Source organism: Aptenodytes forsteri, unplaced genomic scaffold (genome assembly GCF_000699145.1).
Source record: "Aptenodytes forsteri isolate BGI_AS27 unplaced genomic scaffold, ASM69914v1 Scaffold182, whole genome shotgun sequence".
In the NCBI taxonomy this organism is placed as follows: Eukaryota; Metazoa; Chordata; class Aves; order Sphenisciformes; family Spheniscidae; genus Aptenodytes; species Aptenodytes forsteri.
In genome coordinates, this window is record NW_008795932.1 from 1,159,956 (window position 1) to 1,174,677 (window position 14,722).

Genomic DNA, 14,722 nt, shown 5'->3' on the forward strand with positions numbered 1-14,722 from the left:
AATTAAGGTTTGGTTTTACTAGCTAACAAACATGAAAAAATTTGTGCCAGATGCAGGTATTTTAATCTTTGGTATTTTAATCCAACTCCTCTTTAGATGCCATTTACTTTGGAGTTCTTTGCCGCATAAAAGCTTCTGTAATATTAACTTCCAGCAGGTGAATGAATTTGTCTCCCTTTTTGATAAGGAAGAATGCCACTATTCAAACTTGCCAAATTCAAAATGAACTTGGAAAAAGCAACAGCAGAATCTGGATCGGTCTAAAATGAGTATGAACACAACCTAGCAGGACTTACGAAAGAACTGGAAGACCTGTCTGAAAGGCTCTTGTTATTCTCTGGCTCTTGTATTAGACATGCACTTGGAATCAGATGAAAGTGCTGCAGGAAGACTAGCGTTATGCTTACCACAAAATTGGCATAATGGAACAGTAATTCTCTGTTCCTTTAGATAAAACCTGTCCATTGTGCCTCTTGCTATTGCACTTGAATACTGTAACTGCTTTTTCTGGCATGTTTAAAATATACTGTTCTTATCTGTGTCAATTACAGCTTCAAAGTCTACCTCCATCTACCATCCATTACTCCTGTCTCTTAAATTATTTTGATCGCCCCCATCATCTTCCACTTCAAGAATAACTTTTTCAGTCATCCCTTAAGAGTCTCGCTCAAATGGGCTAAATCTCAGATATCCTCTTTTGTCCTGCTTCTTTATCCTTTCCAGTGACAAATGCTCCCAGCCTGGTGCCATCCTGCTTGCGTATGCAGGCTGCCCCAGTGCATCATAAAACATTCTGGTGTGATGAACTGCCTTCCTCTCTGTTGCCTCATTCTGCTATCCTGTAACTGCCTGTTAAAGGAGGTGTTTAGGGAAATTGAGTTAAATCCTTCATGGACAGTGACAGGAGGGGAAATTAAGCATAAGAAAATGCTAGGGACTTTAAAGCCATCTTGTACAGGAGTGTTATCCATGCCCCTTAGTCTATAATACAACACATGTTCTGAATGACTTCTGAATAATAAGAACTGATATGTAAACTTTTAAATTCTACTGAATGCAATTTTGCCTGACTCTGCCAGCAATTAAACATTTTGACTAGTCTGTAATTAAAATAATTGCTCCTACTTTGGAACCTGTATTTTGTAGGTTTTACTCACCCAGAACTTGTGTTACAAAAAGTGGATGTGTGGTTTTTTAATACACACAGTACTTAACTTCATATTTATGATAAACTAATAGCCCTTCAAGGATTGAGTTGAAACCTCAGACACTAAAGCAAGGTAAGAGAATTGCACCGCTTCCCCTCCTGATGCGAGTTCAACACTGTACCAACTACTGGAAGGAGGCAAATGAACTCTGCCACATGCAGGAGCTTAGCAAATCCAAACCCTGGCTGGTGGAAAGAAAAAGCTTTCTAAAAACAAGGTGCTTATGAAGAACTTGAATAAGTACCTGTCTGTGCCATAATTCAGTAACCCTAGGCAGTGCATCTCAGCTCCTCCTGTTAATTGAGTGGGTGGAGAAATGCTTTCTTGAGTCCTTTTTGTTCTGAGTGATTTAATGCTTATAGATTAAAACTTGGAACTTAAAACTATGCTTATAGCATTTGTGTTCAGTTATTTTAACTTCTCTCATGTGATTTAAAGGTTTGACTAGCTCAGAAGCAAATTCTAGTATTAAGTTGTTATTGAGGTGATCAAATCTGAAAACTCCAGTAATCTTGGGGAGCCTGGGAGGAGAAGCCCAGAGCAAAAAAAAAAATGCTTTTGAATGGAAGAACAAAATATATGCAATAAACCCACTGGGGCTACAGCTTGAAGGAGGGTGTCAGCAGGAGGGAGTGCTCAAGGTGATGTTCCTGTGTTGCACTTCTACTAGAACAGTGTCATGCTGAAACGGAGTTGTTGTGATGTGCTTTAAACCCCAAACATGTCATCTTTTTTCTTAAGCCTCATTTTTAGGTTCACTGCTTAATGATCTCGTTTATTCTCTAGCCCACAGAGTTTTTGTTGCCACAACTGAAGGGGCAGTGAACTGCAGCGTGGGGACTTCTTAGGCCAGCTTTGCTGCCAAAGCCAGCATCTTGTGGAACCATACCCCCGAGGGGTTTTGTCCTGGGATACGAGTTCAGTCACACTGTGTGCATGGATGTGAATTTGCATCTTTCTAGTACAAACATTATGTAATCTGACTTTTTAGAAGAGGCTTTCTTTTTTTCTCCTAAGTGCTTAAACATATTTTGATTGACATGATACAGTATGTATGCCTGCTTAGACTTTGTGGCACAAAGGACAGGGAAATACAGGAGAAGCTTGTCTTACCTGGTTGGAATATATTTTAGTAATTTTAGTGTATGGTGGAAGATATTGTACCATTCTACTTTCATGGACTTCAGAAGCCTTATAGGATGTGGGAGTATGATGCTCTGGTCTTGTGTGCAGAAAGAGAAGACGGATGCATATGCTGTATATATCTTCATTAGAAGTTTAAATATTTAAATATCAATCCTCAGAGTTATATTCCTAATGGCTTATTTTTGCTCGTGCTTGCCTAAGGAGTATCTTCGTTACAAGATGGTGTGATAGTTACTGCAAAGTAACTGGCAACTTCCAAAAGTCTAAATGGAGATGTCTGTGTGGCCAGTGAGTAAATGGTAATGGATGAATCATCTTCCTGGCATAGTACTGGAATATCCTATGCTGTTTCTGAAATGGAACCTGCATTAAATTTCCCAGAATTTGTTAGTCTTGTGCTCGATGTTCTGAGGATCTCAGACAAATACAGTGATAGTCTTCTGTGGCTTCGTGTAGGAGCACAAAGTGGAGGAACTTACGAGTACAGTTAACATCATTTAAATATGAGGAGTAACTGCATTTCAATGGAAAGTCCAGGGGTAGGAGGGAATGTGGAATAAAAGACCCTACACCAGGCAAGGACAATGGAAAGCATTAAGCAGGAAATAGGGTATATAGTTAAGGGGGGGCACAATATCCTGAAAAATGCTATTGAAATTTTCAAATGCTTGCTTTTTGTTGCAGATTAATCAGCCACTCGATGGGGATTAACAGTGGAGCACCTCTTTGTGTCGCCTTTCCACCTCTCTGTAGCAAGAATAACAACATCAGCACTTCTTCAATAATAATTATGAAACTGGTATTAACTGAATGGCAATTATGGATTTTTAACTCTAACTCACAGTAAACCAGCAAGCCATATGTTGAAATTCCTACCAAATAGCTTTTCGTTCTTAATGTCTCATATCTATACAAGAAGTTGCAAGATACCTGTTTGTACAAGAGGAATATAAGCATTACTTGCCTGAGGAACAGAAGCTGAAAGAGAAGACACGCTAACTTGTTTGTGGAGTTATGGTAGTATTATTTATATAGCTATAACAAATATATATATTTTTTATGGTAATGAAAATGGCTCCCCAGAATGCTGACTCGGAATCTATGCAAGTTCAAGATCTACCTGTGGCACAGCTTCAGAAACCAGAAAACAAGGAGAATGAAAGTAGGGAGGAGACCATTAGTGAAGGATCCATAGACCGGATACCAATACGCCTGTGGGTGATGCATGGTGCAGTAATGTTTGGCAGGGAATTTTGTTATGCCATGGAGACAGCTTTGGTAACACCCGTATTGTTACAAATTGGTAAGTAATTCTCATTTCTGTTAATCGAAACTTTCTATATCTTTTTGCATTGATTGAAGTCAGAGGAAGAGGGAAGTGGGGTCTGCCAACTAAAAATACAAAGGTAAAACCTTTACAGAGGTAAAAAGGACTTTGTTTTTTTGTCCTTGTGGCTGTGCCACAGATTCAGTTGTGTGACCATGTTTAAGCGGGGAGGATTTCTATGTGCATACATCTTCTGTTTAAGACTGCTTCCCTCTGTAAAAATTTTAACCTGATTTAAGTTTTGAGTTCCCATATAAAGCTAGCAACCTCAAAAGCTTCTAAAATTCTTTATTAAAAGGTAAGTGCCCTAGAAACTAGAAACAACATTAGAGTATAAAGGATTGCAATGAAGTTTTTTTCATATATGGAGAAATGCTTCAGGTTACAGTACTTTAGAATAAAAAGTTAGATAAATTGTCTTTTCCAACTACTAGTGAAATATTGCATTTATTTCAAACTACTAGTGAGTCTTGTTTTATGTGATTAATCTGTCTAGTTCATAACATGTGAATACATATGAATAAACCATGATACCAATAGCTTTAGATAATGATAGGGGGGTAATGGGGTTTAGAATAGGAGTAGACAGTGTTAAATTTTGTGGTGAGTACTGTAACTAGGTTTCCAGTAAACTGCTTACAGTATTAACAGTATCTGGTATTACCTTTATCACATCCAGAAAATCATGTTCTGTATCAGATATCAGAAAACATTACATGAAACTGAACAGAAGTACTGGACTGAGTGTGCTTCCATGAGTGAATAAATCAACCATGTGTGTGCACTGTATAAGTGTATGTATAAATGTATGCATATTATATGTTTGCTTTGGCTTATACATGCAGTTGTACCTTACAGCATGCTCAGTTGTGGCCAAACAGAAGCACTCAACCAACTCTCTAAAATGATGTTCATTGAATACTATTTACAATGTTGTTTAAAAATTTCAAGGTTAGCATCTCAAATGAAACATCTGTTTTTGTGATATGACAAAAGGGCATAAGAGATTGAACTTGTGAGCATGCAATGTACAAATTCTTTTGTGCAGTCTTCCTGCAGTTAAAAGTGTTTTCATAGAAATTACTAGTCGGTTTATTTTGGATCAACAGAGGGGTCAATAATCAGTGCAGTTAGTGCATGTGAGATGCTGATGAGCTATGCCTCAAGTTTTCACGAAAACTTTCATTTTCAGAGCTTATCAAATGTCCTTTTTGGATCTATTGGTGGCATAGTTAAAATAGACTGTAAGTGTTCCTCAAATAAGAGGTTTCTGATCAACCCGACCTGCTGAACAAAACACATGCAACTTCATCTAGGAATGTTTATAATGTCTGTAACTTCGTTTGAGGTTTTGTCTTATGGGTAAGTTGGGATTTAGACTTAAGTAATTTGTACTAGCAGTGTTGGTTCAATTACTCTCTACCATGAATGCAAAAACTTGCATCCTGCTTTGCATGGAGAAGACCCCCAGTTTTGTAAGTGACCTGTACTTTTCTGTTCGCTTTTGGGTTTGGGCTGGCACTTGGCTGTTTAAAATGTATAGCTGGCCAAGCTTATTTTACCTTACCATAGAGTAAGGTCAGACAGTATAAATAAGCCATCCTCTTAATTACTGACCAGTCTACTAGTTTACATTTCTTTTGTGAGCTCTTCTAGCAGATCTGTTTCCTCCAGATAATTGAGAAATATCTCTTCCCTTCCTTCCCTAACCCCAGTGACCAAAATAGCACTGGGATTTGAGGGGAAGGGAAGAAAAGAGCTCTCACTTCTAGAAAAGCTGGCAAATCGACAAAGCAGTGCAAAAGACTGTGGGGATGCAATGGTGATGATCCATGCTGTATAGATAAGAAATGGAGGTGTAGTTGGTTACAAATGTTAGTGCTTCGGGAACTAATTGAAATCTTTCGTGCTCTGGCTCATGTTCCCTCAGCAGGAGAATAAACAATGTTGGATTCACTGAAGGGTTAAGTTATTCACGGGTGACTTATCTAGCCTGTTTGGTAATTACTTCTTACGTTGTTCTGCTTACCTTTATCAACCTCAACATCTGTCTGCCTCAACATGAGCTATATTTATTCCTCACTGGAAGGGGTTGCATATAGCTGTCAAACTGCTGTAATATTGCTGTAATATTCCCTTTGCTTCTTGTTTTGGTAAAAGCAACATTCAGTTGTCTTCTGTGAGATTAAATTGGCTTGAGAAACTATTTTTGAGAAGTGGCACCTGGGGAAGTGTGGTGACTTAACCAACTAACTTTGCTTATAATAAATTGAAGAACCAGAAGCCTTTTGGGTATGCAGAAAAGACCATTCCTTAGATGCATGTTGAGTATTAACAATCAAGCTTTATTGTGTGTGCTTGTGTTCTATATCTCAGAGAAAACTTTAGTCACTAAAATAATCTGAGATTCTTATCTGATACAACCATTAAAACCTTAGGCATGTTAGTATGATGTTACATACTTTCTGCTTGCAGGTATCTGACTTTCCTAGCTGTTTGTGTACCCTGGATCAGAGGTGTAGTTATGATTTGGCAGATCAATGACCTGTCCTACTTGTTCTGTAAGCCACGAGATTTCACCAACTGCAAGAGATAGTCCTTTGGATAGTCCCTTTGCAATTCAACAGTGGTTGAATTCTTGATGTGTTTAAATTTCCTGAAGTTTTGAATTCTTAACAAAAGAACTAAAGGCAGCAGTGAGAGCTGCTTGCATCGATGGATACTGTGAATTGGAAAGGTCTGGAAGCATCCGAGTTGCTGTACCCCTACTGAAATAAGTTCTGATTTGTGACTTTAATCTTTGTCTTTATTGCTCTGCTTAGATTGATGTTACATTGCCTTGTCAGAAATGCAGCTACAAATCTGTAACAGCCTTGTAGTCATAACTGGGCTTTAGTAGCTTAGCAACAAGAACAAGCCAAATATATATTACATGGGTTTTTTTATTCTGACTTGCTCTTTGATTTCTTGCTATCTGCAGCTTAAGAATTCAAAATGAAGGAGCTAACTTGTTCAGAAGAATTTGGAGGATATAAAAATATGCCAAATATGAGATGTGGCAGACTGACTCCAGATGAAATTATATTAGCTGGCACTTTCACAAGTTTTGATCTCTAGAAATCTTCATTAACCTTTTTTAGAGACCCGTTCAATCAGCAGTTCCTCCCAGCCAGTGTTAAAACTTTACTAGAAAATAAACTGTCAGCGCCTTCAGCACTCTAGGTTTACTTATTCATCAGTCCGAGATTTTTGAGAAACGGAGTGATTTCTTGTTACTATTGAGTATGTTCTGTGCATTAACGCTACTGTTTGCTTCCCCTGTCACATTTCAGCCACATACTATAAACTCCATAGGAGCAGGATGAGGCCTTTGTCTTCTGAAACATCTGGTACTTAATGCTGCTTATCTGTGAGAGGGAATTACAATCCCTGCTATTGTTTATAAATGACAGTGTGTTTTCTTCCATCGTTAAACTTGGCTTCTAAGGATTAAATCTCTAAATCTACTTCCAGTTCATAACAGTTCATGGAAAATTTGGATACATTTTAGAAATTATTTTGCAAGGGATTTTGAGTGAATAAAAGTGAGGGGAAACTAATGACTGGTATGGTGTAAACTTAGAGAAACTGTTAGCTTTTTGAAGAAACTTGTTAAGTGAAATCACAATACATGGCTTCTGTTAACAACACTTTAAACCATTAATAAATAACATAATTGGGTAATTTCAGATTATTTCAGTTGTAATTCAAGCACAATTTGGGTGGTAATGCAACCAGTAAATCCATTTCAGTTCTTCTGAAAAGTGGGATCCATGTACCTGTTTCATTAGGACTACAGGAGAAAAAAAAAATCTGTATTCTGAAAAAAAAAAATCTGTATTCCGTGACTTGAGGTGGCTGCTGCTTTCAGCATGAAAAACTTGCTGAAACTCTGACTAATGAGTAGTGGTAGCAGTAAACATGAAGTTTCACATTTTATATTTAATATGATAAAAGCTTTGCCAAGCTTTTACTGTTGCTTCAAAGGCTCTTTCCAATGCTATTGAGTTTTATGAATAGTTAATAGGCACAGAAGTGACTGTCAGCACCAGAACTGTTCCTCATTCCTCTGCATAAATTAAATGTATTACACTAGTGCTTTTAAAAAGAAACTATGTACACTTACATAAGGAAAAACATGAACAGTTTACATGTGCTGCTTACCTTTGTAATGTCACTTAAATTTAGGGTTGTTTCTCTGGTATGGTACAGGAATGGCCTTGATTTTTATGCATTTCATATCTGAGTGCCTATCTGTGGCATTACTTTGTTTTGCTGTGAGAGTTAATGGGCTCTTGTAGTAAACATTAGCTAGTCTAGCATTAAATATTGAAGTTGGTCGTTTTACGCTTAACCCTGAGCATGGTGTTCTTTTTAGGCAATAACACTAAGGAATAGCATTTCTGGAAACTGCGTATTTCAGTGCTGATTAATGGATTTTAATAAAGAGAAAGGCTGAGCTAAGCAGAACAGAATACCATAGGTTATTTTTGTTTGGAAAAGAAATTATTTCTCATTAAATGCTTTTGAATCAGCAAAATACTGTAGTCGCTCATGTCTCATACATGTAGAAAAGCTGTTTGGGGGTTTGGGCTGTCATTTCTCAGTTAAAGCATTTAGACATAGTATCTCAGAAAAAAATTACCTAACATTCAAAATTCTTCCAGACTAAAGCTTAGCAGACCATGCTTAAAGGGTCTTGAAATCTAGTTCATGTGAAATTGGCAGTATGGAAAAAGTGTGTTAAGTGATAACTCACACCGATTCTGAGAAATCTCGAAGTGGTAGCTGAGAAGTCGTCATGCTGAAGAGATTTAATATTACGGGGTGAACTTTTAGTATGAAGTAGTGCATCTCCCCTTTGAAATTTAGTGTTGATACCTGCCTGAGAAGAATGCATGTAGGTAAAGAGGAGATTATGGAGATGTACTTCGAAACCAAGCATGAAATGTTACAGGTAAGTTAGCTTTTTAGGTATGTTTCTCCAAAGGAGTTAAGGTATCAATTGCTGACTCAATTCAGTGTGGAAAGGGATAGTCTTCCTAAGGCTAAGCCTGAGATCAAAGGAAATCTAAAAACCTTAAAGATCTGGTGGGGGAGAAGGGAACAAAGGGATTGGATGAGCTTTTAGAGGCTGCCTATAATTCAAGTGAAAAAAGGCTGACTGGCTGGAAAAAGTCTTGCAGATGGAGGAAGCTCTTCAACATAAAGCAGCACTGACACTTTATTTCATCTCAGCTCAAGTAGTCAAGTTTATTCCTCATCTCTACCAGAGGTTAGATTTATGTTAAGGTTATATGTATTTATAACTGTCTTTCTACAAAGCTGCATCTTACCATTTGAGCTGTGCCTTACCTTACCTTGTCTTACCAGGAAGAAACTGTTTGAGTTGCTATAACCTGCTCTTTGACTCTCAAAGTTAAATTCCTGTACAATCCAGCTGCATCTGGGCTCCCAGGCATAGCTGCATTTGATGCTGAGAGTGAATTGCAGGATCTGAATTCCTCCTTGGAAGAATCGATGGCTTGAGAGCTGACCTGTCCCAAGAGGGGACTGTAACACGGCTAACCTAAGGACAAGAATTGAATTTACAGTGGATCCAGAAAACCTAGAATAATGAACACAATTAAATACGTTTTTCAGCCTTGTTAGCTTTGAAGTTAGTCTTTAAGGTCATGTAAAGTTTGTATTCAGATATCAAGTGGTGGAATGTATAAAACTGCAAATATTGTGCCTGAGGCACATGTTAATTGCCCTATAAAACCTCCCCACCCATCATTTTTTACTTATTGACTAATTTTATGCCCACTTAGGGGTTGTGCAAGACTAATTTTACTGTACTTCTTTTTAACCAACAAGCAAGTCAATAAGGCTTTCATATCATGTATGGCTGTGCTCTTACATAAAATATCTTTAGACCTCAAATCAATAGCAGCACAGTTTTTGAACACATGTAGTCCTTAGTGGAAGGTTTGGTTAAGGATATGTTTAAGGTGCCTTTAAAAGAAAGGTGCTATGCAAGTATTAAGATTTTTAATCCTGGGGGTAGTAGGAGCACACGCTTTATTTTCATATCAAGGCAAATGCCATGTGGTCTGGCAGTTGTGCAATAACTGTTACTTACTTTGCTTTTTTATATCAGTGTTCTGTTTTTCTTTAACACTGAATCTGGCCTTCAGAGGCACAACTGATAACACTTGGCAGATTTTCAGCTGGGGTAACATGAGGATTCATGCTGGCTTTAGGATTGTCCAGGCTGTGTGACTTAGGATGAATAGCCTTACTAGGAAAGGGAAGTTGAGTGCGAAGGAATTCAGAGGCTTCTCCCATAACATGAAACATGTTGCCTATTACTTAGCAGTAGGTAACTCTTTGTTCCCTTTTTTTTTTGTTGAATAAGGTCTGCCAAAGAAGCTGCTTCTAAAATAAGTCTCAAACTTGCTCTGGTGCTGTTTTCTCCCATTCCAAATCTTTAACAAAAATCTGTGATCTTTTAATTGTGTACTGTGGGAATGTTAATACTTTTTTCCCCCCTAGCATAAAGAGTGTTCGCAGCAAAAATTGTGTGTGAGAACACTTCTTTGAATCCTCAGAAGTTTTCCTTTTGAGAGCTTGTGTGATCTGAGGTTAGTGCGAGTGACCATATGTGACACGCAAGAGACGCTAATAGGTCTGTGAACTGTGGACCAATAGAAAAAGCATGCTGCAAGACAAAGCAAACTATGTAAAAATGCAGACTGTCAGCTCTTATATAAGGATGGAGGTTTAAAAGCAATTTTTAATTTTGTTGTCATCTGTTTTTCAAATCCTTTTTTTTTCCTGCAGCAATAGACATTTTAGTCTGTGATTTGTGGAAAGAGCTTGAGGCCTCCAAAAATAATCACTCCCTAAGAAGGAAATGGACATCTCTACCCTTATGTAGATGCTTCTTTCTACCAGTAAATCTTTCCTGTCCAGCATGCTGCCTCCTTTTTATCTTGAGTAGCCAAGGTTTAACAGAGACTAAACTTTTTGGAATGACTTAGGAGTACTTTGGCATCTGTTCCCCATCTTTCCCAAATCTCTTGTTCTCTCCTGCCCCAAGGTGAGCTAGTAAAGCAGCAGAAATAAGGACCAGTTAATAACAATGCTACAGGCTAATAGTGCTGAACTGGTTTTGGGACTATATTAACTTATAAGCACATTTTTGTGTTTTTAATTTGCATATCAGCCAATAGTTTTAAAATTTTCTTTCAGTCTATTGTAAATGTGCTTTTTACTACTTTTACACTGGGTTACTGAATTGTCTTGCAATTCTTCCCTCGCACATATTGGACCCGCCTTGTTGCTATAGCCATGACAAGCCTATAGGTTTTCTTCTGCTTTTAAGGGCAGCCCTGGAGTAGAAAGGGACGTGTATAGAACTCAAGGAACTGCAGGATCCCTGTATTTTTAGTGCTCCCTTACGATGATTTCCTGTGGGTAGTGGGGAAAGGATGGGAGAAGTAGGGGTCAGACTTTGGCCTTCTGAAAGTGTGCTAAAATGTAGTGGTCTTAAACATGCAGCTTTACACAACCTCTTAATCTGCTTTCCATGCACATATGCTCTCAGCCAAATTTACAAAGCCCACACCTTTATATAATTCTGTCTGAACACCCTCTAGGAGAGCAAGATGTCAGGTGAACCTGTGAATGTACGTGCACACATAATGGCTGTCTGAGTTTCAGTTTTCAGTTCAGAATTTGAGTTTGACCCTCACCTCTGACCGAGATGTAATTTGCCATAGCGATAACAGATGAAACTTGATAGTGCTTCCATGCTCTTTATTACAAAGTAATTGCCACCAGGGCAATTTTCCAGCAGGCAATTGCCTGTTCTTTACTGTAAAAAGAAACCTTTCAGCTCTTTGGATGGGGTTCTGGTGGCGGAGACTTGCAGATGCAGAACTGAGATTCAGGTACCCAGCTTTTGAAACTTGCAAGGCAAAGACTCAAATCAATGGTTTTCTATTGAATGTGGATTGTGAAACAGGTTATGAAAAGGGAATGGCTGAGAACTCCTTAATGTACAGGAGTCTTACTTTTCAAGGAAATAAAATTAAGGCCACTTTTTAAATGAAAAGAATGTCAGCAGGCTGTTGCCAAATCATGTAATGTTTTAATAAAGCTTGCTTCAAGAGCATTGTCAAAGCTGCAGCCCCTTAAGCTCTATTCTCCTCTGAGTCTCCTGTGTGCTTGTTGCAACAGTATTTCTGTGATGCACCCTCTGGGACTCGATTTTAATCATCCTCTTTTAACCAAACAGTTGAGAAGGTTTCAGATATGCTTCCTGCAGGCTATTTTGCAAGAAATTATTGGAAAAGTTTTGAGCTGCTGATTCAGTTTGACGATAAAATTTAATACAAGTCCATTTAACTAAACAGGGAAAAACCAGGTCATAGATTTTATTTGTGTTGGTTTGGGTAAATCCCCAATAGCTCATGTCACTACATAAATATATTCCCCTCTCTGAAGTCTTGAGTAACAGTGGGTACAAAGCAGCACAGATGCAGATTCTTCCATAAATAGATAAACCCAGCAATATACTGTATTAACATTTGGCGATCTTCAGTTGGAGTCTCATGGTGGATTTTTTGCAGTGTAATAGATGCAGAGCATGTAAACTGAATATGACCTGTTTTTCTACAGAAATAAACTGGATTTAAAAGTGTTTCATCAGACAAGCAAGCATAACTTGCCCACAATCAGAATGACCTGAAAGCCTAAACTCTGCAAAGAAGAATAGGATGAGTAGGTAGTGAAGGAGAAGGAAAGACTTTTAGCTGGGGGCAGTGATGGGCAGGTAGTGGCTGGCAAGAGCACTAAAGTACTTAGTGCTGCTAGACCTGGTAGGTAATTTCACTTGTGCTTTGAAACTGAGAACAGATTCAAGTCCTTTATTTATTGTCACTCCTCGTTTCGGGGAAAAACATGTAATCCCTGTTTCCACTGCTGGGGAGGATGTCTAGCAAACAACGTTTCCCCCTTCCAGTAGCAGTCTTTGGAAACTGTTCCACTTTGTGTAAAATAGCATAAAAATTCGTGAAAGCAGGTCTTCTAAATAACTGTGCTGTCACTGTAGCATCTCTCAGCTGTCCCTATTTATATTGAATCCCTTTGTAAAGTGGGTGCTTTATGAAGTTTTTTTCAACCTTGAAATGCCCTGTGTCCATGTGGCTTTCTGAAGAGTAAAGATTTGGATGCAAAAACTTTCTTGGGAAGGTAAACAGAAGGATTTGAGTCTGAGTTTCTATTATATATAGGGAATGGTGACTGCTGCATTACATGGCTCTACAGCAAAGCTAGATGCCATCTCACTGGGCTGTGAGGAGTGCTCCGTGTGAGGACAGAGCTGATGTTTTGCATAGGCACAGGTACTGGGCAGCTGAAACCACTCAGACACTCCTCTGTGTGATCCCACCAACATTTTGCATAGCAGCTGGAGGGAGACTTTGGAGAAAGTCAGATGAGCTTAAACTTTGGAGGTAGAGTAGTTAAATGCTGAAATCACAACTTCATCATCTACCTCCAGATTACTTCACTAAGTAAAAACCATTTTAGGGAAGTAAATTTTCTGCGAATAGATACTGAATTACCTGGAATCCAGAACTGCAGCCATAAGGTAATGTCAAAACACAAATGTTACTGTGACAAGCAATCTTCAAAAGCAGCTTCCACGCTCAGCCCAAGAAGCCTTAACACACTTCCAGAGCAAGACTACTTTCCCACACAAGTCTTGATATGGAGAACAGTGAATAGAAAGTATCAGTCCCTACAATGGCCTGGTCCTGGCCTCAGTATCAGTTTTGTCTTTAGCAAGTGTCCCACCATGAGGCAGTGCAATCTCTTATGTCAATAAATTTTTGTATAGCTTTCTGTTCAGGTCATCTTAACCTTGAATTTCTGTCTTCCTCTGGATCCCAATTTATGTTCTCTCTGACTCAAGTGATAGACTGAGATGGATTATTTCTATGTTGTCTTATGTATAGACTGTTTAAAAACATGAATTTCCTCCTTTTATCAGTTGTGCTGCTCTGTAAACAATGGTCTTTCAATAATTCAGTCTATCAGAATTGGGGGCCCCAGGCTAATTTGCAAATTCCTTCTGGCTTTAAATGAGCTCTTGATCTGGAGGTGTTTAATGTTGTGTACAAATGTTATATCTGGACACTTCTGGAAATTAAAGCATTTCTTTGGAGAATGGAGATCAAGTTCACACACTTCAGAATTCATGTAGGTGGCAGGAAAATTAATATTAAACTACATATTCTAAAATTAGTATTAAACATTGACACTCTAGGAGAAATCTTCACAAATCTAAACCCAACAAAATGCCTCGGGTGTCCAGATAAATGATTGTTCACCAGGGTAGATTAGTTGTAGTGGATACGGTTGCAGCAGTCACTGTGTTTTCCTTGCCTGATTTGGAAAGTCAGGCATACTGTCTTACCAAGCCAGACATTTTCTGGCAAGGAAGAGTCATTACAGGCATACCTGCTGTTTTACGTGTACTACATCAGGTGACTTAAAAATGATTGTTTATCATACTCCGGTGCGAATTAGACAATTTATGTAGCAATGGGATGCCGCTGCAGCCTCAGAAACATCTGATCTGGTGTTCTGTTCTGAGCTACAATAGAAATGAAGAACAGACGCACTGTGCTCTGCTCCTTCTTTCTCCCCTTGAGTCATTATTCCGTAAAACTTTACAAAAATAGGTTTCTGGTTGCCAGACTTCGGTGTCAGTTTATCACCTCTGTAGTCGTTCTGCACTATGTCTGCCTTTTTAGAAGAACTGCTTATTCGAAGGGTTTGGTTTTTTTCACTAAGGGATAGATTACTAATATTAATGCCTTTGCAACATAAATTGAATGATGCTGACTTTATACTGACTTTAAATGAGAGCAGAAAGAATCACAGAATCATAGAATCATTAAGGTTAGAAAAGACCTCTAAGATCATTGAGTCCAACCATCAACCCGAC

At 38.4% G+C, this 14,722-nt stretch overlaps 1 protein-coding gene across 1 annotated transcript in view; it reads left to right on the forward strand.

Moving 5' to 3' along the window:
* Nucleotides 1-3,118: 3,118 nt before the first annotated feature.
* Nucleotides 3,119-14,722, forward strand: part of SLC45A4 (solute carrier family 45 member 4) — a 37,115-nt gene continuing 25,511 nt past the window's right edge. The window contains exon 1 of the mRNA XM_009285067.2: nt 3,119-3,657. Coding sequence (XP_009283342.1) covers nt 3,414-3,657 — 244 coding nt within the window. The 5' untranslated portion in view covers nt 3,119-3,413. The remainder of the gene's footprint in view (nt 3,658-14,722) is intronic.